Source organism: Muntiacus reevesi, chromosome X (genome assembly GCF_963930625.1).
Source record: "Muntiacus reevesi chromosome X, mMunRee1.1, whole genome shotgun sequence".
NCBI lineage: Eukaryota > Metazoa > Chordata > Mammalia > Artiodactyla > Cervidae > Muntiacus > Muntiacus reevesi.
Window position 1 is genome coordinate 51,071,280 of NC_089271.1, and position 26,725 is coordinate 51,098,004.

General features: G+C 42.1%; 1 protein-coding gene and 2 long non-coding RNA genes across 8 annotated transcripts in view; 2 read left to right on the top strand and 1 right to left on the bottom strand.

The window, feature by feature from the left end:
• The window catches only part of LOC136153866 (uncharacterized), a 29,890-nt gene extending 6,363 nt beyond the window's left edge, over positions 1-23,527 (top strand). Inside the window, exons 3-4 of the long non-coding RNA XR_010660449.1 lie at positions 12,501-12,597; positions 20,968-23,527. This is a non-coding gene — a long non-coding RNA (uncharacterized lncRNA). The remainder of the gene's footprint in view (positions 1-12,500; positions 12,598-20,967) is intronic.
• The window catches only part of LOC136153860 (uncharacterized), a 198,999-nt gene that overhangs the window by 34,405 nt on the left and 137,869 nt on the right, over positions 1-26,725 (top strand). The window lies entirely within an intron of this gene.
• The window catches only part of LOC136153845 (P antigen family member 3-like), an 87,001-nt gene continuing 70,455 nt past the window's right edge, over positions 10,180-26,725 (bottom strand). For 4 of the 6 annotated variants that reach the window (XM_065915964.1, XM_065915963.1, XM_065915966.1 and 1 more), the window contains 4 exons: positions 13,644-13,723; positions 13,010-13,148; positions 12,480-12,605; positions 10,180-11,303 (listed from right to left, as the gene is read on the bottom strand). In XM_065915964.1, coding sequence (XP_065772036.1) covers positions 11,281-11,303; positions 12,480-12,605; positions 13,010-13,148; positions 13,644-13,723 — 368 coding nt within the window. In that variant the 3' untranslated portion in view covers positions 10,180-11,280. The remainder of the gene's footprint in view (positions 11,304-12,479; positions 12,606-13,009; positions 13,149-13,643; positions 13,724-26,725) is intronic. The other 2 variants (XM_065915965.1, XM_065915962.1) reach the window with 2 other exon arrangements.

Sequence of the window (26,725 nt, forward strand, 5' to 3'; positions counted from 1 at the left end):
CCATCTAGTCAAGTCTATGGTTTTTCCAGTAGTCATGTATGGATATGAGAGTTGGACTATAAAGAAAGTTGAGTGGCAAAGAATTGATGCTTTTGAGCTGCAGTATTGAAGACGACTCTTGAGAGTCCCATGGACTGCAAGGAGATCCAACCTGTCCATCCTAAAGGAAATCATTCCTGGGTGTTTATTGGAAGGACTGATGTTGAAGCTGAAACTCCAATATTTTGGCCACCTGATGTGAAGAGGTGACCCTTTTGAAAAGACCCTGATGTTGGAAAAGATTGAGGGCAGGGGGAGAAGGGGTCGACAGAGGATAATATGGTTAGATGACATCACCAACTGAAAGGACATGAGTTTGGGTAAATTCTGGGAGGTGGTGATGGACAGGGAGGCCTGGCGTGCTGCGGTTCACGGGGTCGCAAAGAATCGGACACGACTGAGTGACTGAACTGAACTGAACTGATAGTCTTTCACTGTGTGGATCACAACAAATGGTGGAAAATTCTTCAAGAGATGGGACTACCAGATCACCTTACCTGCTTCCTGAGAAAGCTGTATGCAGGTCAAGAAGCATCAGCTAGAACTGGACATGGAACAACAGACTGATTCAAGCTTCAGAAAAGAGCATGTAAAGGCTGTATATTGTCACCCTGCTTATTTAGCTTACATGCAGATTACATAATGTAAAATGCTGGGCTGGATGAAACTCAATCTGGAATCAAGGTTGCTTTTAGAAATATCAATAACTTCAGATGCACAGAGGACACCACCCTTATGGCAGAAATCGAAGAGGATCTAAAGAGCCTCTCAATGCAGGTGAAAGAGGAGAGTAAAGATGCTGTCTTAAACCTCAGCATTCAAAAAGTAAGATCATGATATCTGGTCCCGTCACTTCATGGCAAATAGATGAAGAAAAAATTGAAACACTGGCAGGCTTAATTTTCTCGGGCTCCAAAACCACTGCAGGTTGTGACTGTAGCCATGAAATTGATAGACACTTGCTCCTTGGAAGAATGGCTATGACAAACGGAGACAGCATATTAAAAAGCAGAGACATCACGTTGCCGACAAAAGTCCCTATCATCAAAGCTACAGTTTATCCAGTAGTCCTGTATGGATGGGAGAGTTGGACCTAAGGAAAGCTGAGTGCCAAAGAGTTGAACCTTTGAAACCATGATGCTGGAGAAGACTCTTGAGAGTCCCTTGGACAGCAAGCAGAGCAAATAAGTCAATCCTAAAGAAAATCAACCGTCAATATCCATTGGAAGGACTGATGTTGAAGCTGAAACTCCAATGTTTTGGCTTCCTGATGTGAAGAGCTGACTCAATGGAAAAGACCCTGATGCTGGGGAAGATCGAGGGCAGGAGGAAACGGGAGCGACAGAGGATGAGATGGTTGCATGGCATCATTGCCTCAATGGACATGGGTTTGAGCAAACTCCGGGATATAGTGAAGGACAGGGAAGCCTGGCGTGCTGCAGTCCACGAGGTTGTAAAGAGTTGGACACGACTGAGCTAATGAACAACAACAACATGAAATATTTCCATCCCTGATAGCTCAGCTGTTAAAGAATCTGCCTGCAATGTAGGAGACCCTGGTTCGATCCTGGGCCGGGAAAATCGGCTCGAGAAGGGATAGGCTACCCACTCCAGTATTCTTGGACTTCCCTTGTGGCTCAGGTGGTAAAGAATCCGCCTGCAATGCGGGAGACCTGGGTCCAATCCTTGGGTTAGGAAGATTCCCCTGGAGAAGGGAAAGGCTAGGGAAGGGAAAAGAAGGGACCTCACGTGATGGGTCAGAAAACCCAAATATCAATGATACACTCGACCAGATATGGACCAAGGAAATAGCAGATGGCAGACCTCACTTCACTGGACACCCAACTCCAAACAATCCACCAAACTAAAACTCTAGAGACTCGATAAGTGAGATGAAATTCGAATACAGGCCGACATGTATTTTAGTAACTTCATAAGCGGCCATGGAGAAACCCGACAGCACAGAGACCTCACACCCTGGACACAGATGTCGCAATCACACAGCTCACACCATAGGACACGTTCACTCCAACTGCACAGAGCACTGGTATGGTGAACGCATACAGCTCTTTCACGATGTTTCCTGCAGGCACCACATAGAGACCTCAGACCATGGTACCCGGCATCCTCCAAACTCCAAATTTCATAGCCCAAGACATAGTAAACCCCTCAAGGTTTCAGCACCCTCAGTCCCTGGCTCACAGACTTATCTCCAGGTCAGAGATGGCACACTCAGGGTGCAGTGCCACCAAAGGGTCAGATACCTCCCATGCTTTGACAAATACACTTTGTGATGTCACAACCAAGGGTATGGACACCTAGGGTATTCATGTCCCCGAAATCCCGACGAAGATCATTCCTAGTTGTGGACTTGAAGCTCTTCTAGGGAACCGGACATAAGGAGTCCAGCCTCCTGCCTAGACCTCCCACCCTACAAACGGTGCCAAGATGCCAGTAAAGGCACATTCATTCCCCTGCCCCACTGAGGCCAGTGTGAACTGGTAAAACACCTTTGCAGGGGTCTGTGGCAGCACCCATCAGAATTTACATTCCATCTTGCCCTCACCCTCAGCAGCATTTGCCTTCATGAAAGAGGGACATGTGTTAGTCCTATTCTGTGATGCCTCCTTGGCGTTTAGAACAGTGTCAGGCACATGCACATAGTAGGTACTCCAGATATGTCTGTTTAGCCAAGGAAGTGTTTGATCCAGCAGTCACACTGCTATGAATGTGCCTTTAGGAAATATTCCCACATGCTCAGAGATGTGTGTACAATGACAGCAAATTTCTAGGGGAAACTCTAGTGCCCGCTGATAATCAGTTACCATTTACTTAAATTTTCATTAATTTCTTTCAACTGGTTTTGTCATTTTCAATGTACAAATCTTACACCTCCTTGCTTAAACCAATTCCTAAGTTCTTTTTATTTTAACTGGAATTTTCTTACTTATTAGGAGTATTCACCACTAGTATAGAAATACAGTTCAGTTTTGTATATTGAAGCTGGTAATGATTTCACGGGTGTGTACAGAGCTTTTTATATGTCATACACACCACAATAACGTGGCTTAAGAAAATAGAAATGAAAGCAAATTAAAGGTATGCCCAAATTTCAAAAAAAACTCAGGGTATGTGTTCCTAGAAATGGCTTACAAGAAAAACTACAAGAAGTTCTTCAGGCTGCAATAAGTGAATTCAGATGTTAATCAGAATCCATGTGAAAAAGCAAAGAGCAGAGGTAGAGGTAATTATATGAACAAAAATTCTTTATGGACACATAGTTCACTCCTTTCTTCCTGTGTTTAAAAAGCAACTGTCTAAAACAATATCACATAAATTATTGTTGTGAAACTGGTAGTAGCTCAGTCATGTCTGACTCTTGGCAACCCCATTACTGTAGCCTGCCAGGCTCCTCTGTCCGTGGGATTCTCCAGGCAAGAATCCGGGAATGGTTAGCCATTCCCTTCTCCAGGGGATCTTCCTGACCAAGGGACTGAACCCGGGTCTCCTGCATTGCACGCAGATTCTTTACTGTCTGAGCCACCATAGAAGCCCAATTATTGTTGAGGCAATGACACATGGAATGTAATATATTCGCTGTAACAGCACAAAGGAGGTGGTTGGGAGCAAAGGTGTATTAGGTAAGGAAACAAGTCTGGATGGTGTCAAATCCATACAAACATATGCAAAGAATCAGAAATCATGACAAAGAATGTGAATATAACAGAAGCTATAGATACCTGATATCCTGCCGTATATCAGCTTTTCATCACATAACATTATATATAATAACAATAAGAGTGTATTAATGGACTTACCCTTTATAGATTTATTATATATGTGACAATATGAGGAAAACAGGAAACCAGAATAGAGTGATATGGGAGTAATATTTCTGTATCTCATTCGAATTTGTGTAAATTTCAAGCTGATTGTGATAAAGTAAGATGTTTACGGTGGCATACAGCTAAGGAAATAACTTAAAAGTAGTGGAAAAATCAGTAAAGAGTTTAAAATGCTACATTAGAAAATATCCATTGAATGCAAAAGAAAGCAGTAAAATGAGGACCATAGAACAAAATGACATGAGACAGAAATATATATTGGCAGATGTAAGACTGTATCAACATTAAATGTCAATAGATAAAACAATCCAACCAGAAGGCAGACATTGAGAGAACAGTTTTAAAAAATTCATGTGTATGCTGTCTACAGAGGACACAGTTTAGATTCTAAGATACATAAATTACCATGTATGTGTGTGTGTGTACTTGTGTGTTCAGTTGCTCAGTCGTGTTTAACTCTCTGGGACCCCATGGACTGTAACCTGGCAGGACCCCTCTTTATGGAATTTTCCAGGCAAGAATACTGGAGCAGGTTGCTATTACCTACTCCAGGGGATCTTCCAGAGGAAGGGATCCTACCTGAGTCTCCTGCATTGGCAGATGGGTTCTTTACCACTAGCGCCACCTGAGAAGCCTTATATGACCCAGCAATTCTACTCCTAGACAACTTTCCCAAGAGAAATGGAAACATGCTCACACAAACACCTGTACTCAAATATTCCACACATATATTCCTAATAGCCAAACCTAGAAACAATCCAACTATTCAACAACTGGTATACACATGAAAGAAAAACCAAAGTGTATACGAGTATAGAAAGGAACACTACACGGTAATAATAATAAAAAATCTCAATACTTTTTTTTTTTAAAGGAAAAGGAAATTTTAAGTATTTAAATACTGGTTATTGTATCCATGTAGATCATGAGCTCAAAAACATAAAGATCGTATTTTGGATTTCTGCCCAGACCTGGCCAACTTCCAGAATTCCCCATGACATCTTTGTACTCTTACGACAGGACACAGAAACTTAGTCTAAACCATGTTTACAGTTCCCTCTCCTTCACCTCAAGTCCAAATTCTTGCTGAGTTCTCTCCATTTTGCTTCGTAAAGGTCTAATGCGTCTACTTTTGCCCAATTCCACCACATCTGCTCTAGTCCAAAGCCTCCCTCCATTTAATTGTCAGCTCCCTTCTAACGGGTCTCTCACATCCACTCAGGGTGCCTGTCTCCCTCTTCCTGCCCTCTCCCTCCCTCTCTTACAGAACTGTCTATGATTTTGTAGAGAAAGGCTACTCTTCTACACAAGAACTTGAAGGCATGGTCTAGCCTCTGCCCACTTTGCTACCAACATCGAAAGGAGAGCTTCCTTTTCTTGTCTCTCTTATCAGGCTTCCTTCACACCATCCAATATCCGAAGCTTCTCCACTTAGATTGTCCCCAATTTCTGAAGCCTCCTAGTTAGAAAACTCCTCCAAGCTAGGCTTCAACAGTATGTGAACGAAGAACTTGCAGATATACTTAGGTTTCGAGGAGGTGGAGCAACCAGAGATCAAATTGCCAACATCTCTTAGGTCATGGGGAAAGCAAGGGAATTCCAGAAAAACATCTACTTCTGTGTCATTGACTACGCTAAGACCTCTGACTGCATGGATCACAACAAATACACAAAATTCTTAAACAGAGGGCAGTACCAGACTACTCGACCTGTCTCCTGAGAAACCTGTATGCGGGTCAAGAAGCAACAGAACCAGAGTTGGAACAACTGACTGCTTTATAATTGGGAAAGGAGTATGAGAAGGCTGTATATTGGCATGCTGCTTATTTAACTTATATGCAGAGTACATCATGCAAAATGCCAGACTGGAGTCAAGATTGCTGGGAGAAATATCGAGAAGCTCAGATACACAGATACACAGATGATACCACTCTAATGGCAGAAAGGGAAGAGCAACTAAAGAACCTTTTGATAAGGGTGAAAGAGGAGAGTGAAAAAACTGGCTTAAAACTCAACATTTAGAAAACTAAGATCATGGCATCTGGTCCTATCACTTCATGGCAAATAGAAGGGGGGGGGGAGTGGAAGCAGTGACAGATTTCATTTTCTTGATCTCCAAAATCACTGCAGATGGTGATTTCAGCCATGAAATTAAAAGACACTTGCTCCTTGGAAGGAAAGCTATGACAAACCTAGGTTGCACGCATTCTCAGGCACTTCAGGAGTGTCTGGCTCTTTACGACCATGGACTGAGGCCTGCCAGGCTCTTCTGTCCAGGGGATTGTCTGGGCAAGAATACTGGAGTGGGTTGCCATGCCCCCTTCCAGGGGATCTTCCTGACCCAGGGATTGAACCCATATCTCCTAAGTGTGCTGCATTACAGACAGATTCTTCACCGCTGAGCCCCTGGGGAGACTGATGACAAACCTAGACAACATATTAAAAAGCAGAAACATCACTTTGCTGACAAAGGTCTGTAGAGTCAAAACTTCGGTTTTTCCAGTAGTGATGTACAGATGTGTGAGTTGGATCATGAAGAAGGCTGAGTGCCAAAGAATTGATGCTTTCGAATTGTGGTGCTAGAGATGAGCCTTGAGAATCCCTTGGACAGCAAGGAGAACAAACCCGCCAATCCTAAAGGAAATGAACTCTGAATATTCACTAGAAGGACTGATGTTGAAGCTGCAATACTTTCGCCACCTGGTGCGAATAGCTGACTCATTGGAAAAGACCCTGATGCAAAAAGATCGAAGGCAGGAGGAGAAGGGGACGACAGAGGGTGAGATGATTAGATAGCATCGTCCAACACAATGGACATTAATTTGATCAAACTCAGGGAGATAGTGTAGGACAGAGGAGCCTGGCGTGCTGCAGGCCATGCATAAATAGTCGGACACGACTGAGCGACTGAACAACCACCACCACCTCCACCTTCCCTTTGAGCTTCCCTAAGGTGCCACGGCCCCACTCTCAGCAGGGCTAAGAAGCTTTCTGTGTCTGTTAGTGGTGAATGCTGAGACTTCTGTCTTCACACACTCAGCGCCCCCTGCTTAGGGTTGATGGCGGGTCCTTAACGCACATCACTCCCTCCCAGAGCTCAGACCAGTGAGCCTTCTCACAACAGTAATGGAGCACCTACTCTGGTACAGAAATGGGAGTTGGAGCTATTGGCTCAGACGGTAAAGCATCTGCCTAGAATGCAGGAGACCGGGGTTCAACCTCTGAGTCGGGAAGATCTCCTGGAGAAGGAAATGGCAACCCAGTCCAGTATCTTGTCTGGAAAATCCCATGAACAGAGGATTCTTGTAGGCTACAGTCCATGGGGTCGCAAAGAGTCGGACACAACTGAGTGACTTCACTTTCTATTCTACCCCCTTCTCAATGGGTTTTCTCCCTTTACATTCATTTGAACATTTCTTCGGAGAAGGCAATGGCACCCCACTCCAGTACTCTTGCCTGGAAAATCCCATGGACGGAGGAGCCTGGTAGGCTGCAGGCCATGGGGTCTCTACGAGTCTGACACGACTGAGCGACTTCACTTTCACTTTTCACTTTCATGCATTGGAGAAGGAAATGGCAACCCACTCCAGTGTTCTTGCCTGGAGAATCCCAGGGACGGGGGAGCCTGGTGGGCTGCTGTCTATGGGGTTGCACAGAGTCAGCAGACACGCCTAAAGCGACCTAGCAGCAGCAGCACATTTCTTCTTGAGTCACCGAATCCAACTCTGCTCATTCCCACCTGGTTACTGTAACAAGCTGCACCTGCATCTCTGTCAGGCGGGTGCATGTACTACCTGCACTATGTATTTTCTTTCTCCTTTCCCTTCAGAATCTGTAGACTCCCAGACATCACCCTCAAAAGGCGCAGTGATGCAGGGGAGGTTGTGACTCTCATCTACAGCCTGGGTCAAAGCACGACTGTGTTATATATAACCTCTTTCACTCTTACAATGAACCTTATCTTCTAGCTTTCCTCCTGCTTCTTGGTCACCCCACTCACTATCCCCCCCACCCCCACCCCCACTTAGGTCCATTCCCTGTGTATCTCCTTTGCACTTCCTTTCTGTTTATGGGTCTCTCTGGTCCACCAGTGTGATATTCCCATCATCCACCTCACATCACTGGTCTTGTTATTGCCAGCATTGCAGATATGCCCTGAAACATGCTAGTAATCAATGTGTGTGTACTAAATGAAGGGATATTTTTAATGACTCACAGGAAAAGCATCTCCTCCATGTGGGAGTCAGTATATAGGTGTCATATTTGTAGCACCATGCATAAAGCCTTGTGTCTTGTTCCAGACACTGTAGGGGTGTGGCTCTGTCTTGGTGGCCTGGTGACCTTGCATGTTCCCACTTAGGCTACGCAGGCAAGGCTAAACTGCAGGCTGACTTGAATCTTGGCAGAGAACCTACTGATTGCTCTTGCAGCAAGGGGAGATAAGCAGCCTGATGAAGAGCTACTATAAGACCATTTCTCACCTGCCTCCTTTTCCAGCTGGAGGTGACACGAAATTGCTACTCACCCACCTCTGGTTTCCGTTGAACATAGGATGGTCTCCCTAGCCCCAGCTGAGAGTACAGGTGTGGACTACAGAGCTGCTCAGTCCATAGGGCACAGCTGTGGGCTCCTTCCTGGCAGAGACCCACCACCTGCAGTGCCTGTTACTGAGGCCTTCCAATTCAGTGTCAAACCGTGGGACTAGGGACACGGCAACTGACACCAGGGGCATATTGCTTCTGCACTGTCTGTCAGTTAGAATCTGAATCCATTCGGGTTCATTGTCTCCTTACTGGTCAAGCCCGTAGAAGGTGACAAGCTAACAACTCAGAGGTACACTGTGTGGTCCTGTAGCCCCTGCAGTGTTACTTAGGGACTGGCTGCCTGACTACGTGACAGAGTCTGGTGTTGAGTTGTGTGATGTTGCATGACCAGAATATTGGCTTATTTTCTTTTGTCATCACACACAGCAAGGAGCACAGTTTTCACTACATACTATGACTTAGGGTAGCCTTGTCAGTCCTCATTTACAAACCAACCTTAGAATGGATACCATGTCTGATACCAGCTGTACTGCTATTGAGTCAATTTATTTATTTAGACAAAATATGTTTCTGAACTCCAATTCATTTAAAAAGGTAGTCTTATAGTCTACTTAAAATTCAATATCTGTATCACTTGAGAGAATTGTAGTTGTAAAGGTAAATGAAATTAAAAGTTTTGAAAGTTTAAATGAAAAATTGGAGTAGAATAAGCCAAATTCATTTGCAATGGAATGCCTAACTCACGTTATCTTGTTTATTCTTTATAACAAATATTTAGTGTAAAATTGTAATTTCCATTTTAGAAATGGGGAAACAGATCCAAAGGATGTAAATACCTTTCTCACCTTCACACACTGTGTCAGAGCCAGTATTGATACTCTTAGATATGTCACGTGCTGTGCTTAGTCACTCAGTCGTGTCTGACTCTGCGACCCATGGACTGTAGCCCGTCAGGCACCTCTATCCATGGGGTTTCTTCAAGCAAGAATACTGGAGTGGGTTGCTATGCCCTCGTCCAGAGGATCTTCTCAACCCAGGGATCAAACCCAGGTCTCCAGCCCTGCAGGTGGATTCTTTACCATCTGAGGCACCAGGGAATCCCAGTTATGTAATGTCATAGCCAATAAGGAGACAGAGCAGGTAAAACTCAAGTCATTTTGTCTCACAAAGTTCCCCTCGTTCCTTTCCCTTTTCTTCTTCCTGGGATCTATTCTTGTCAGGCAGCTCCATGACCTAGGGACTTTTTCACATACTTTTTGGTAAATTAAGTAAATTAAGTTTAACTTAATTAAACTAAATTAAGTTTCGTGGTAGATATGAACCTCCAATTTTCAGTCCTTTTGGACCTGGATTTTCACACCTCTGTAAGGGCACAAAAGCTGCTATTTATAATCCCCTCTTATTCCCTAAGCAGAGTGCGTTCTGAACAGGTCCTTTGTTGCATAAATATATTTTCTGGTGCGTGAGGATGCAGATGGGGGCTCAGAGATGTAAGCGTTTTGTTATTATGTAATAATAAGAATATAAGGGAGTAATCAGACAGCTGGAGGACTTCCCTGTAGCTCAAACGGTAAAGAATCTGCCTGCGATGCAGGAGACCAGGGTTCGATCCCTGGGTTGGGAAGATCCTCTAGAGACGGGAATGGCAATCCACTCCAGTATTCTTGCCTGGAGAATTCCATGGACAGAGAAGCCTGGCGAGCTACAGTTTGTCGGGTCGCAAAGAGTCAGACACAACTGTGTGACTAACACACACACAGACACGCACAGCTGGAGGGCTTCTGAGATCTGGTGACTATCAAGCCAATGGAGGATGTCATGGAGAAGAAAAGACGTTTGTGGCTGCTCTCTCCCTGTACCCGAAAAACCTTGGAAGCCAAGTCAGAAGTGTGTGAAAGATACGCTGTGGTATTTGCCTGGAATTTGACAGCAGTTTTTTTTCTCTGTCTCCCTAGAACCTTTAACAACGGCTTTGGCATTTCATTTCTCTGTAGGACAATACAAGTGTATTAAGTATTAAAAAATGTTTCTCTGTCAATGATTTCATCAGGGACCATATGAGATCTGGGTGGCACATTTTGTAAACCCATATATTCAAGAGAAGACCAAAGCCTTTTATGAATTTTTTATGTGTGGTATATATATGTATGTATATGTATTAACATATAGATTACACATAAAGAATATGTTATGACCAAAGTTTTTTAACCCTAGAAGTGCGAGGGTGGTTTACATGTATAAGGTTACCAATGCAATTCACCACAGCAATAGAAAAATGGATGGAAAACAATTCTATGATCATCACAATTTATGCATTATAAGTGTTTGATGAAAATTAATCTATATTCAAAACAGCAAATTAGGAATAGAATGGAACTTACTCTGATAAAGTATATCTACATAAAAGCAACGTAAACAGGTTGAAATGGAGAAGATTTTTCCTTTCCTATCAGAAAAAATGCTGATTATCACCTGTTTTAGTCAAGACTATTCTGGCTAGGTTTGTTCAATGCTGCAAAATGAGGAAAGGTTTAAGGTTTAAGCCAGTAGAAACTGTTGACATCAAATATAATAGTATATTTTGAAAAGCAAAAATAATCTAGATCTAAATTTCTGGAATTAATATGCATAGAGGAATTGTTGGACAGAAAGTCTATATACAAACATTCTATCTCTACATACATCCTTAACTAGACAATAAAAATAGGAAACCATGAATTTTCAATAACATTAAATATCCAGGGAAAAGTTAACAAAAAATGTGCAAGTAGAAAATGAAACTTTATTGACAGAACTTTAACAGTCAAATAAACAGCATAAGAACAGCATAGATGGTTTCAGTTTATCTTCTTTCAAGCAAATGGTTGCCCTTCACCTATAATATAAACATTAAAGATACTTAGCATAATTTTATTTCGATGATAGCAGAGGTATACAAAGGTCACTGCAGTTGTAGTTATATATAATGGACTAAAACAAGAACACTAAGGTCGACCCTTTGGCTTACCTTCAGTTCATCCTCTCTAGAGATTTTATAGACTTTGCAGGTACATTACGAGTATTTTTTAAAACACTACTCTTCCTAGTTATACAAGAAAACAAGGACACTGAGTTCAGAACAAATGAAATCAATGGAACCTATCAGAAGGTAGTTTTCAGTAGAAGGCAAAACTGTGTACACATTCAGTAAAATATCTAACAACAAACAACACCCTAAGGAAAACAAAATACACAAAAAATGAAACAAAAATATCCCCCAAAAGTATCATTTACACATATTGATTTGAAATAATGTTCTGAATATAGGATAGCTAAACAGTTGTTACCTCTGTTACTACTTAAGGGAAGTAAATAAGAAGGCCAGTATTACATTTGCTTCTTCTCTACTGTGGAAAAGTATAGAAATTTTCATGTTTTAGTTTATCCCTGATATGGTTGTTTTAAGAGGGTTCAACATTTGTCCCCTGTTTTCCTTGTGGCCCTCATATAATTCTAAATGTTTCTTTTCATGGAAAACAGAGTATTCTTGTATGCATGCCATCGAAGAGAACCAGAGAATGCAAAAATTAGCATTGAAAAATGAGCATTTCAGTGTATCTGTTCTGAATTCACAACTTATATGAGTAAAGTTGAGTTTAGAAGTTAAGGGATTTCACAGAATCACACACATTATGTTAAAGCTGGTACTAGAACCTACTTGAATGCCTGAGCATATTTCATATAAACTGATATTTATTACAGATGCATTCCATATTTGTTACAAGCAGAAATTATAAAAGAACCTGAAAACTATTAGCTGTTGGTTAAAGTACTTATACTCAAGAGAAGGAAACGGTTTCCTATTTTCAATTCGATATGGTTTTGATCCTGTCTGTTTCTTTATTTGCAAGTCTGTAAGTCAGGCACTCAGGCATCTGGGGTCTGAACTATCGTTCAAAGAATATGTGAACTCTGTTATTAAAATAATAGTAATTTCCCCTCTATATTATTAAAGATATAATATTCTGAAAAACAGAAACCACATAAATTACTTTCTGAATGGATGACATACCTGCTTCTGGCATTTCAACAGGCTCTGTATTTGATGCAATCTCCTCCTCAACATCGGGACCATCTCCGCCTTGACCCCCAGGCTTTGCCACAGTCAATTCTTGGAGATGAGGTTCCAGGTCAGAATCTTTAAAAAAAAAATATCAATTCAGCTGTAAAGAATACACTATAAACAAGGGAATGATAATATTGATCCCCTCAGTGTTATGAATTAAAAGCCTTGGGCCAGTTTGGTAAAAATGTGATGAATAAGAACCTCAGGAGCATTATTCCAGGAATGTTTTGCTGGAGAAAAAGGAAAGCAGAATTTTCCAGATGTTATGACCATTTTCCTTTCCCAGGGCTGTCCTCAGACAACTCAGTTGCCCCTTTCTCTTTATCTTGAAAACAAGGGAACATTTGAGTGACCACACTGACCTGCAAACCATACTCTCCTCAGTTTTTTAGGAACTGTCTGAAGTCCTTTTCTAATGTTTCCTTTCCTCCTCTTACTGGTTATGTCTTAAGGCATGATGCACGCATACACTTTACCTCCAGGGGCATCCTTCTCCTTCTCTTCATCATGATTCACTGGATCCTCTCCATTGACTTCCTCCTTTCCAGGTGTGATATCCTGAATCTCAGCTGGTGGTTCCTCTTGTTGAGGTTGCTCAACACTGGGCTGCTGGTCCTAGTGGAGTGTGCATGCAAATAAAACTTTTTGTTGTTAATACATCTAACAGCAAAAATATACATAATACACAGATATATCCAATCATAAGTAAACCTAACAATGTTTTCCCAACACAATTCTATGTACTTACTTTTAATAAAGTTACTCTTCCCACAGAGAAGAGTTAGCTCCCATAAGAGATACCCAGAAAGACTTTGCAAGCTATTTCAATCTATGCTGGGATGGAAGTGCGCAATCTGTTGTTAATAAGCAGGAGGAGGGAGTCACTCAGCACATTTCCAGGCAATTTCACAGTATACACATCCAGGCAAGGCCAGACTGTAATAGATCTGGATCAGTGTTCCTTCCTAAGACAAACTGTCAGCCTTTATCAGCACGGAAGACCTTTATCACTGCATCTGCATTACTTAACATCATTTTCTCAAAAGTAAATTCCCTGGAAATGTGCCCAGGGACTCCCTAATAGAAACTATCAAATGGTAAGGTACTCACAACCATAGGTTCATCCAGCTGGGAGGAATCTTGACCTGTAGGTCCCAATGTTGATGCCACTTGCCCACTCATATTTCTCCCTGAAAGTAGAATATTGTGATTTAGAAAATGTATTTAACAGCACAGCTATATTTGATCACTTTTATGACCATATGTTGACTTACTATGTTTCAAAAGTGTGAAAATACTTTCAAAAGAAAACTCCGGTTAAGTATGAGTGTACATGCATTCCAATTACACCAAATACAGTTGCTTGCAAAGCCATTTGTATCTTCGCTAAGCTGGCAGAGAAATCACCTTAAGGTACACAGGAAGACAGAGAATTTTTGTGAGGAAGTTTGATTTCACAACACAATTTTCCATCATGAAGATAGTTAGTGAAATACTGCTAGGAATTTAAAAATTCAGGACTATTGCTCTTGTCACACTCCTATTCACCAGACCTATTTTCCCCAACTCCCTTGGAATTCAGTTGGAACACGAAGAAAGGCTCAGTCTTTACAGCCTGACTATGGCGATTTTCTCAGCGTCTGTGGCTGAGGTGAGTCTGCATACAGAGCATACCGATCCACTTCCCTCTTGGCATCTTACCACAAAACCCGCAATAAAGTCACAACCCCACCGCGGTCCGGTTTCTAGGCCTTTCCTTAATCGCCCACCCTGCCCCCTGCCCAGGTCCCACTGCCGACCCCAGATTCTGTGCTCTGTCGTCAGTTCCCGGGCCCCAATGAGCCAGATATCTCAAACAGCACTCCCAAGTCTCCCCCCACTGTCATCTGAACCCCTGCCCTCCTCTGCCCACCGCCCTTCCTCTCCAGCCACCAGGACAAGAACTAGGGCATCGCGACACCTGTGAGGAGAAAGATGGTGACCTCGAGGGCCTTCCCCCTCAAAGGCCCCAGACGGCACTGCCCGACCCGCCCAAAACTCGCTGTCTCCCCCTCACACGCACGCATACTTAAACTCCAGACAAGACAGATCTGTGAATCTACCTGGTGAGTCTCAAGTAGTGAGAAAGAACTGGGACTGAATAAACACACCCGTCTCAGGCCCAAGGGTTCTCACAGAATGCGCTCAGGAAGGCGTATGAGCACCAAGGCGCATGCGCAGCAAGAGGCGCGTGCGCACACACTGCGCATGCTCCCTGAGTTGGGCGTGTGCAGTGCAGGGTGAGGTTTTCCCGCCACTCTGGTGGAGTCCTGGAACCGCAGGGTTCTGGTGGATGAGAAAAGGGCTTAAAGCCTATTTCTTTTCCTTCCATGGCAATCTTTCTTATGCATCCACTAACTCTGGTGATAGGTAGTCCCAGGTTACCCTTAGTGGAGAATGTTTCTCTGGAAGACACTCATGACAGAAATAGATATTAAGGTTTTTAATACCTATTTTTATACATGCTTTGATGAACCATTTTTTTCTCTGTTTCTGGGTTTTCCATCATGCTTGCAATGGCTTTACTCACTTCTATGGAATAAATACATAAATGCATACCTCTGTTTCCATTTTTTGCTTGGAGCACTGCACATATAAATCTCTGAACTGGTAACTGATTTCTCTGAATATACCTCTGGTTCCTATACAATATTGTTCTTTTAGCATCAGAGTTTACTTTCACCACCAGACACATCCACAACTTGGTGTTGTTTCCACTTTGGCTTAGCCTTTTCATTCCTTCTGTAGCTATTTCTTCACTCTTCTCCAGTAGCACATTCTTCTTATTATTCTATTATAATGGGAATTTTCATACTTACTAGCAGTTTTAATTTTACCCAAGAGAAAGGAAAACATGCTCACACAAGGACCTTTACTCAAATACTCTACTCATGTACTCCTAATAGCCAAACCTAGAAACAGCCCAGCTATTCAACAACTGGTATATAGATGAAAGAAAAACAAAAGCATATACTCGTACAAAAGAATACTACACAGTCACTTAAAAAGGAACTACTAATGCATGTAACAGCAAGGATGCATCTCAGCTGTGCCAATGAGAGATGTCAGACACAGAAAGCTATGTATTATATGATTTCATGTCAATGGATTCTTGGAAAAGGCACAAGTATCGGCACAGAAATATATCTGTGGTTGCCAGTGTGTAGGAGTGGAGGAAGGAGTCTGATGGCAAATAGCCCAAGGGAGCATTTTCGAACCAGTGGAACATTTTCTATATTTTTACTGTGGTAGCATTTACACGATGGTATGCATATGTCAAAACTCGACAAACTGTAATGCATTAAACCATTGACTTCTATTGTATATAAATTATATCTCAACACTTCTCACTTTTTTTAAAGGAAAAGGAGCTTTTACATATTTAAATATTGGTTATCATATCCATCTAGATCATGAGCTCATAAACATAAAAATTTTATTTGAAATTTTTCCCAGACCTGACCAAATTCCAGGATTCCCCATTCCACCTTTGTATTCTTGTGACAGGACACAGAAACTTGATTTTAACCATGTTTACAATTCCCTCTCCTTCAGCTCAAGTCCATATTCTTGCTGAGTTCTGCCCATTTTACTTTGAAAATATCTAATACATCTACGTTTTCCCATGTGCACCACATCTGCTGTGGTCCGAAGCCTCCCTCTTTTAATTGTCAACCCCCTTCTAACCGGTCTCTCACATCCACTCAGGGTACCTGTCTCCCACTCACTGCCCTCTCCCTCCCTCTCTTACAGTTGTGAAACTGTTTATGACTTTCTAGATAAAGGCTACTGTCCTACACAAGAACTTGAAGGTATGGTCTAGCCCTTGCCCAGTTTGCTAACAACATGCAAATTAGAGAATCCTCTTCTTGTCTCTCTTATTGGGCTTCATTCACACCCTCCAATTTCTCAAGCTTAGATTGTCCCTTATTTCTGAAGCCTCCTGGTTAGTAAACTCCTTCAAGCTAGGCTTCAACAGTATATGGAACCAGAACTTCCAGATATACAAGTTGGGTTTGAAGAGGCAGAGAAACAAGAGATCAAATTGCAACATTCCTCAGATCATGGAGAAAGCAAGGGAATTCCAGAAACACACTTACTTCTGCTTCATTCACTAGACTACCTCAAGGCCTCTGACTTTGTGGATCACAACAAACTGTAAAATTCTTAGAGATGGGAGTACCAGATTAGCTGACCTGTATCCTGAGAAACCTGTATGAGAAGAAGCTACAGTTAGAATAAGACATGGAACAATGGACTGGTTCAAAATTGGGAAAGGAGTAAGACAAGGCTGTATATTGTCACTGCTTATTCAACTTACATGCAGAGCACATCATGGGAAATCCTGGGCTGGATGTCTCGCAAGCTGGAATCAAGATTGCTGGCAGAAATATCAACAAACTCAGATGTGCATATCATACCACTCTAATGGTAGAAACTAAAGAGGAACTAAAGAACCTCTTGATGCAGGTGAAAGAGGAGGTGAAAAGGCTGACTTAAAACTCAGCATTCAAAAACATAAGATTATGCCATCCAGTCTTATCATTTCACGGAAAACAGAAGGGAGGAAGTGGATGCAGTGACATTTAATTTAGGGAGCTCCAAAATCACTGTGGATGGTGATTGCTGCCATGAAATTAAAACACTTGATCCTTGGAAGTGCAGCTATTACAAAGGTAGTATGCATGCATGGTCATTGCTTTAGTCGGGTCTGACTATGACTCCATGGACTGTAGCCTTCCAGGTGCCTCTGTCCATGGGATTCTCCAGGTAAGAGTACTTTAGTGGGTTGCCATGCCTTCTGCCCATGGGTCATGGTAGGGGATCTTCCCAACCCAGGGGTGAAACCCATATCTCCTGCATCCCGTGCATTGCAGGGGGATTCTTTTTCTTTTGCCACTTGATCTATTTTTTCATTGAAGGATAATTGCTTTACAGAATTTTGTTGTTTTCTGTCAAACATCAACAAGAATCAGTCGTAGGTACACCCATGCAGGAGAATTCTTTTTTTTTTTTTTTTTTAATATTATTTTATTAGTTGGAGGCCAATCACTTTACAACATTTCAGTGGGTTTTGTCATACATTGACATGAATCAGCCATATAGTTACATGTATTCCCCATCCCGATCCCCCCTCCCACCTCCCTCCCCACCCGACTCCTCAGGGTCCTCCCAGTGCACCAGGCCCGAGCACCTGACTCATGTATCCCACCTGGGCTGGTGGTCCGTTTCACCATAGATAATATACATGCTGTTCTTTCAAAACATCCCACCCTCACGTTCTCCCCCAGAGTTCAAAAGTCTGTTCTGTATTTCTGTGTCTCTTTTTCTGTTTTGCATATAGGGTTATCGCCACCATTTATCTAAATTCCGTATATATGTGTTAGTATACTGTAATGTTCTTTATCTTTCTGACTTACTTCACTCTGTATAATGGGCTCCAGTTTCATCCATCTCATTAGAACTGATTCAAATGAATTCTTTTTAACGGCTGAGTAATATTCCATGGTGTATATGTACCACAGCTTCCTTATCCATTCATCTGCTGATGGGCATCTAGGTTGCTTCCATGTCCTGGCTATTATAAACAGTGCTGCGATGAACATTGGGGTGCACGTGTCTCTTTCAGATCTGGATTCCTCAGTGTGTATGCCCAGAAGTGGTATTGCTGGGTCATATGGCAGTTCTATTTCCAGTTTTTTAAGAAATCTCCACACTGTTTTCCATAGTGGCTGTACTAGTTTGCATTCCCACCAACAGTGTAAGAGGGTTCCCTTTTCTCCACACCCTCTCCAGCATTTATTGCTTGTAGACTTTTGGATAGCAGCCATCCTGACTGGCGTGTAATGGTACCTCATTGTGGTTTTGATTTGCATTTCTCTGATGATGAGTGATGTTGAGCATCTTTTCATGTGTTTGTTAGCCATCTGTATGTCTTCTTTGGAGAAATGTCTGTTTAGTTCTTTGGCCCATTTTTTGATTGGGTCGTTTATTTTTCTGGAATTGAGCTTCAGGAGTTGCTTGTATATTTTTGAGATTAATCCTTTGTCTGTTTCCTCATTTGTTATTATTTTCTCCCAATCTGAGGGCTGTCTTTTCACCTTACTTATAGTTTCCTTTGTTGTGCAAAAGCTTTTAATTTTCATTAAGTCCCATTTGTTTATTTTTGCTTTTATTTCCAATATTCTGGGAGGTGGGTCATAGAAGATCTTGCTGTGATTTATGTCGGAGAGTGTTTTGCCTATGTTCTCCTCTAGGAGTTTTATAGTTTCTGGTCTTACATTTAGATCTTTAATCCATTTTGAGTTTATTTTTGTGTATGGTGTTAGGAAGTGTTCTAGTTTCATTCTTTTACAAGTGGTTAACCAGTTTTCCCAGCACCACTTGTTAAAGAGATTGTCTTTTTTCCATTGTATATCCTTGCCTCCTTTGTCAAAGATAAGCTGTCCATAGAGAATTCTTTACCACTGAGCCGCCAGGGAAGCCTATGTCAAACCTAGACAGCATAGTATAAAGCAGAGACATCACTTTGTTGACAAACTATGACTTTTTCAGTAGTTGTGTACAGATGTGTGAGTTTGATTATTAAGAAGGCTGAGTGACAAAGAATTGACACTTTTGGTTTGTGGTGCTGGAGAAGACACTTGAGAATCCCTCGGACAGCCAGGATATCAAAACAGCCAATCTTAAAGGAAACCAACTGTGAATATTCACTGGAAGGACCGATGCTGAAGCTGAAACTCCAATACTTTGGCCACCTGATGGGAAGAGCCAACTCACAGGAAAAGACCCTGATGTTGGTCGTAAAGCAGGTTATTCCATGGTGACTGCTGAACAGGGTTTAGAAGCAAAATCTCTCCCCCAGGGAACCAGCGCTCAGTTAGTAGAACTTGTGGCTCTGACCCGAGCTCTAGAGTTAATCAAAGGACAGCGAGCAAATATCTACAGTGATTCTAAGTATGCTTATTTGACTTTATATGCTCATGCTGCAATATGGAAAGAAAGACAGTTTAAAATAGCAACAGGAGAACCTATTAAGCATTCCAGGGAGATCGAGAGACTTTTAACTGCTATAGATTGTTCTAAAGAAGTAGCTGTTATGTATTTCAAAGGGCACAGCAGGGATAGGAGTAAGTAGCTGAAGGTAATCAGCTGGCTGACTGTCAAGCCAGAAAAGAGGCTCTTTACGAAACCCCTTCACTGCAGATGCCTTTGATCTGGACAGGTCCTGTTCAACAGGAAAAACCACAATATACTGAGGAAGAATTAGAAAGATATGAGAAAAGAGGAGCGAACATTACTGATAAAGGATGGTTAAATCCAAGGATGGACGATTAATAATTCCTGAAAATACTCAATGGAAAATTCTTAAGGGTTTACACCAGAGTTTTCATTTAGTTGTAGAGAGTGCTTACCAGATGGCTTCTCATTTGTTTGAAGGTAAAAATGTAATGCAAACTTTAAAGAACATTATCAAAAGGTGTGAGGTTTTCCAGAAACATAACCCAAAGACTAAAAACCTAGCAAAATCTGGATTACAACGAAGTCCAAAGTATTCTGGAGAGAATTGGGAAATTGATTTTACTCATGTGCCAAAAGCTATTGGATATTCTTGCTTACAAGCTTGGGTGGATTCTTTTACTGGATGAATTGAGGATTTCCCCTGTCGTAGTGAACAAACTAAGGAGATTATAAAGATTTTAATCCATGAAATTATCCCCAGGTTTGGGCTGCCACGGAGTCTTCAGAGTGACAATGGCTCCACCTTTACAGCTGCTGTAACTCAGGGAGTTTCTAAAGCTCTAGGAATAGAATATCACTTACACTGTTCCTGGAGACCCCAATCCTTGGGAAAGGTTGAAAAAGCTAACGACATTATCAAAAGACATCTTAAGTTATCAAAGTAATTCAAGAGACACAGGACAATTGGATTAAAGTCCTACCCATAGCTTTAATGAGGGCTCGAACTGTCCCCCAAAAAAGGAGGGACTGTCTCCCTCTGAATGTATATATGGAAAGCCTTTCTTAGACACAGACATCGTTATAGACCCCGAAGCCTTGGAATTAACTAGTTATGTAACTCAGCTCTCAGCTTTTCAACAGGCATTAACAGAACTCTGGGAGACGACTCCTGACCCAGCCTCTGAGTCAAGCAAGCATCTCTTTGAGCCAGGAACCGAGGTCCTCATAACAACACTGATCTCTGGGGTCCCATCCCTCGAACCCCTCTGGGAAGGCCCTTACCAGGTTATTCTTTCTTCTCCCACAGCTGTCAAAGTGCCAGGAATTCATTTGTTGGTGCATCACACTGGAGTTAAGAGGTGGCATCCTGACCAGAACTAAATGACATCATTTTACGTCTTTACTTTTTATGCTCTGACTTTGTACTTTTCAGATGGGCCTGATAATCTATGTGAGCGTACTTCTGCTGACTCCAAAGATCCTGAGTGTGCCTTTTGATCCTCAAGACAATGTCTTCCTGTCCTGGGCTCCCTCCTACACTGCATCCCACAATTGGTCTAACTGCTGGATCAGTGGAGCACTCACCTCTTCATCAGTGGAAGGCTGCCCATGGGGGACATCTCCACTTCAAGGAAAAGACTTTCTCCAAGTCTGCAAATACCTTTGACAACAATCATATGCGATGCCTCGTCTTCATCTGATGACATCTAACAACCCTAAGATGGACTGGTGCAACACTTTGTACTTTATGGACATAACATGACTTTTCATTTTGATTATACATTGTCTTGGTTTAATGACTATTTTGCTACACATAAGGTAAATGGGTCTAGATCTAGGGGATTTTAACCTGACGTTTATCAAATACGGGATGATATAAGGTTATATGGCGAATTCCTGAAAAAGGATGTCTAATATTTACTGCCCCTATATGCTGGGAACAAGTAGAGCCATCCCCAGAAGTTAGCCAACAATTTAATTAAGATGATTGGAAACAATTGGGATTTTTGCCTTGGGAAATATGCAAGGTAATCATTCCCCTATTTTCCAACCCCAGTTCAAGTCCTCCCTTTGCCTGGCCAGGCACTGATTGGGACTGGATATCTCAGTCACGCTGGCTTGCTCCAAATGGGACCTATTGGATATGTGGCTCTTACCTATGGGCATGGCTTCCCCCTGGCTGGATAGGGAGATGCACCCTAGGTCTAGCTTTTACTCATGGCTTCATATTTTCAGAGCTTCCAGAAAAGCCTGCTAATTTACCACACCTTAAGCTTCAGTGGGCAAGGTCTGTATTTCACTGGTGTGATTATTTGGCCGCAGTGTTTGTTCCCTCTCTGGGAACCACAGATGTTATGCTATGAGTGGATGCTTTGACTAATTTTACTCAACAGGCATTACAAGATTCTCAAAAAGCTGTTTCAGTTCTTAATGCCAAACAAGCACAAATTGGAAAGGTGGTTTTACAAAACAGATTGGCCTTAGATATTCTGACAGCTGCACGAGGAGGAACTTGTGCCATTATTCATACCCAGTGCTGTACATATATACCTGAAATGAGCACTAATGTTACTCATTTTACTAAACACACGACTAAGATGATTCAGGCTATGGATACTCCTGCAGCCTCAATTGCCTCACTTTGGGAGAAGTTACCTAGTTCCCCATGGTGGAAAACTATCTGAATTACAATAATTCTGTTTGTTCTGTTTTTGCTGTTTGCTCCCTGAAACTGTAACTTGTATAGCTGGATTTGATTCTAGTTGCATGAAGACTTTTAAGTTACAAATGGTTGCTCAAATTCCTGTGACTCCTGCAGCTTCCTCTAACTACTACTTGGAGCTCCTGGATCAGAGACCCTCAGTATAAGGGTTAGGAGAATATGTTGCCTCATCAATTTAAGGACAATGCCCCTTATCAGCTTGGAAGCAGTTATGGAATGAGACTGATGCCCCTTTCCCTAGGCAACATAATTCTCCTAAAAGAAAAGGGGGGAATGAGAGGATAACAGGCAGGAAGTCGAGGGGTCTCCAAACGGAGGAAATAGGCTGTAAGTGTCAGACATTTTTTTTTTCAGACATTTTTTTTATCTCTCTCTTAAGAGGCAGGTGGAGAAGGCAATGGCACCCCACTCCAGTGCTCTTGCCTGGAAAATCTCATGGACGGAGGAACCTGGTGGGCTGCAGTCCATGGGCTCGCTAGGAGTCGAACATGACTGAGCGACTTCACTTTCACTTTTCACTTTCATGCACTGGAGAAGGAAATGGCAACCCACTCCAGTGTTCTTGCCTGGAAAAGCCCAGGGACGGGGGAGCCTGGTGGGCTGCTGTCTATGGGGTCGCACAGAGTCGGACACGACTGAAGCGACTTAGCAGCAGCAGCAGCAGTAAGAGGCAGGAGTAAACAAACCAGTGCTATATATTTTCCCCTTCTCTATACAAATATAAAAAGAGGTTTCTTTTAAAATTTTGTGTTGCCATAATGACACCTGGTTCCACCTGAACCTAACTTTTCTCAAACCTTGAGGTAACCAATGCATTTTTCTTATGGAAATGCTTGTCTTAAGCTATGTTAATATTCTATGCACTTACCCTAGACTCTGTCTTAAGTTGGTTCTGCCTAAAGGTTCAGAACCCACTTGACAAACCAGTATGTTATACTCATACATTGTTCTCCTAATCTATGTTAATGAAACTATATATTTGTATGGAAATCTGCCTTTATTCAAGATTCATGTCAATCATTTTATGGTGCGGGATGACTCACCTGGTGCCAATGTTATTTCAAAATGCATGTTGTGGGTGAGGAGCCTGGGTTTTGAGACATTCTCTGAGTTTTGAGACATTTCTTTTCCTTAATTAACAAACTTCTAGTAGCTATATAACATCCAGCTAAAGACTAGCAGGGGGGCACTCTTTCTGTCCCCCTCTGATGTCTATGTCAGAAGCTTTCTCTATCTCTTGTATACTTTAATAAAACTTTATTACAGAAAAGTTCTGAGCGATCAAGCCTCATCTCTGGCCCTGGATTGAATTCTTCTTCTCCAGAGCCCAAGAATCTCGGTGTCTTTTGTGGTTCAGCAACAACCTTTCACTGGAAAAGATTGAAGGCAAATGGAGAATGGGGCAGTAGAGAGGATGAGATGGTTAGACAGCATCACCGACTCAACAGACATGAATTTGAGCAAACCATGGAAGATAGTGGAGGACAGAGGAGCCTGGACAGTCCATGGGGTCTCGCGAAAAGAGTCGGACACAACTGAGTGATTGAAAAAGAAGAACCACCACCACCTTACCTTTGAGTTTCACTAAGGTGCCACAGCCCCAGTCTCAGCGGGACTAAGATTTCTGTGTCTGTCAGTACTAAAGGCTGAGACTTAAGTCTTCACACACTCAGCACCCCCTGCTTAGGGTTGATGGTGGATCCTTAGAACGCTCATCACTCTCTCCCAGAGCTCAGAGCATGGACCCTTCTCACAACAGTAATGGAGCACCCTACCCTGCTACAGAAATGGGAGTTTTAACTGTTTACCCTCTCTTAATATGCTTTCTCCCTTTGCGTTCAATTCACTTCCACATTTCTTCCTTGAGTCACCAAATAGAAATTTTCTCGTCCTCAACTGGTAACTGTAATAAGCTGTACCTGCAGCTCTGTCAAGGGAAGGTGCATGTATCCCCTGTGCTATGTATTTTCTTTCTCCTTTCCCATTGGAATCTGTCGACATCACAAAAAGGGCTCCAGATCACCCACAAAAGGGGCGGTGCTGCAGGGAAGGCTGTGACTCTCATCCACAGCCTGGGTCAAAGCAGGACTTTGTTATAAGTGTACAAGCTGCCCCACTGCATCATGGGAGCCAAAAGAGCAATAGTCTGAAAGTCCTAACACAGACACTTATGTGGATAGACCACCAGTGTCTTCCTAGGGACCTGTGAGTTGTTGTTTGGTTTGGGCCTATAGAGTCAATGACCTTTTTCACATTTGCAGGCTTAGCTAGCCTTCCATCAGGATCTCTCTCCTCCCCTACAGCCCCCCACTTACGGTACCAAAGATATTACTTCTGATGTCAGTGTGCCAATTGGGTTTTCACCTGGCAGGGATACCAACACAACTTTTTATGCTGAAACCTCAAGATACCTGAAGAGAACAAGTTTTCAGAAAGTCCATCTTTCAATTATAATAGAAAAACTGCCTATGTAACAATGAAGATAGAGCAAATTAAAATACTAATAAAATGTTTTTTTGCAAATTATCTAGAATGTCACACTTAAGAGAAAAAATTTAGTACGTGGTCTATTGCCTTTCAGGTTTTGTTCTTTGCATTTAAGAAAATTATGAGATGGGGGAGGTAAGGTCTTCAAGATCATGTATTTCTTGTTCTGTTTATCATTATATTATTACTATGATTAGGCTACTTTCCAGAATGATGAGGGTGCTCCACTAATGTCTGTCACGGCAAATACATGTTTAGAGCTTGATATGGATTAGGAACTGTTTTCTGTGATGTGCGCATATTGACATGGTCTTTCACGAACTTAGGAGAAACTGTGTTCAATTCATCTACAGATCCATAATAATGTTTCATGCGGATGGACATGTTGATCTGCCTTCTGATCCACAGTAGACTAGACACTGCACTGTATTCCAGATTGGGAGTCAGATACCACACCTGTCTGTTTCTCTCTGGCCTGGGCACCCATCTGACTCAGCTCTTGCCAGCTAGGTGACTTTGTGCAAATTCATCCACCCATTAATGTCTACGTGTCTCTGCTCCTCAACTGTCAAAAGGGATAATAGCATGAAAAATGCTTACCTTACAGTGTTGCTATGAGTACTCAAAGACTTTTGAGTACATATAGAGTACATATGTACATTGTGTACATTTGGAGAGCTAACGCGATCCAGAAGCGTGAACTTTTCTTCTTGTCTCTCTTCACTTCCGTTTCTGCTTGTACTCATAATCTCCCTGTGCCTGCCCCCATGCTTTTACCTCCCCAATCCCAACTGATCTGTGTCGTCTCTGATCGGTGCCCCTGTCTTCAGACTCTCCATCCCAAAACACAGCTGAACAACTCCTCATGACTTACCTCAGAAAATATCCATATCATAACCCTTGGATTAAACAATCATGAGTATTAGTGGAAGAAATAAGAAACACAAGAATACTGGAAATGTGAAAACCACACAAGAAAGAAGGCATTGCTGATGAATGTTTGACTATTAATATTTTCATATCTTCAACAGATTCAGATCTTCAGAATTTGATTGAAAATTAGACTTGACAAAAATAATGGCAAAAAAAAAGGCCATGTGATGAGGTTTCTTGGCCTTTTAATTTCCCTGGACAATGTTTTTTAAAAATTTGTATACTCATGTTCTATAACTGTTCAGTGACCACTTGCTTTCCAGTCATGGTGCAAATCCTATGAAGAGGTCATTAACTTCTAAATTCATAGAGAAAATTCACTAAACTTTTTCATACGAGCACATGATGAAACCTAAATATTTCATTTAAGCTTCACAATATCCCAGTAAGAAGAGGGGGATACACATTATGCTAAAAAAAATTCCTCCCTAAAAAAAAAAAAAAAAAAAAAATTCCTCCCTCATGCCTCATACACTCCGATCTTGAGGCCCTGAAAGGCCCAAAATGATAGTGCAAGGTCCATGCAGTGTGTCAAAGGTGGTCTTGACATTGTGTCTCTGGAACAATCTCCAGGGAAATGTAGAACAGCAATAATATTAACAACAGCAATGACAACAGCTGGAACTGGCACGTACTGTCCTGACAATTTCCCATGTCTTAACATGGTCAGTGGTCTACACTGCCCCATGAAGTAGTTAAATTTACTGCCAGCTGGTGTTCCCATGTGGTGAAAAGAGGAATGAGGCACAGAGGTGCTACGTAACTTGTTCAGTGTCGCCCAGCAGTAAGGGAGCCACAGGTCTGGACACACTGTAGAAATCTCTGTGTGTTCTGTATTTACTCAGTCAAGGGTAGGATCCAACCTCTAGAGCAAAATATGTAGAATAACAGCTACCACATAAGACAAATTGACCTTACATCATAGAAATGCACAGTAAATAGATATTCAATTTCTTCAGAAATCTTTCAAATGGAGGCTTGACAAGACTGGCATCAGGATGTTTTGTAGACACGATGGTCTGAGAACCTCCTCAGAACAGCAAGACAG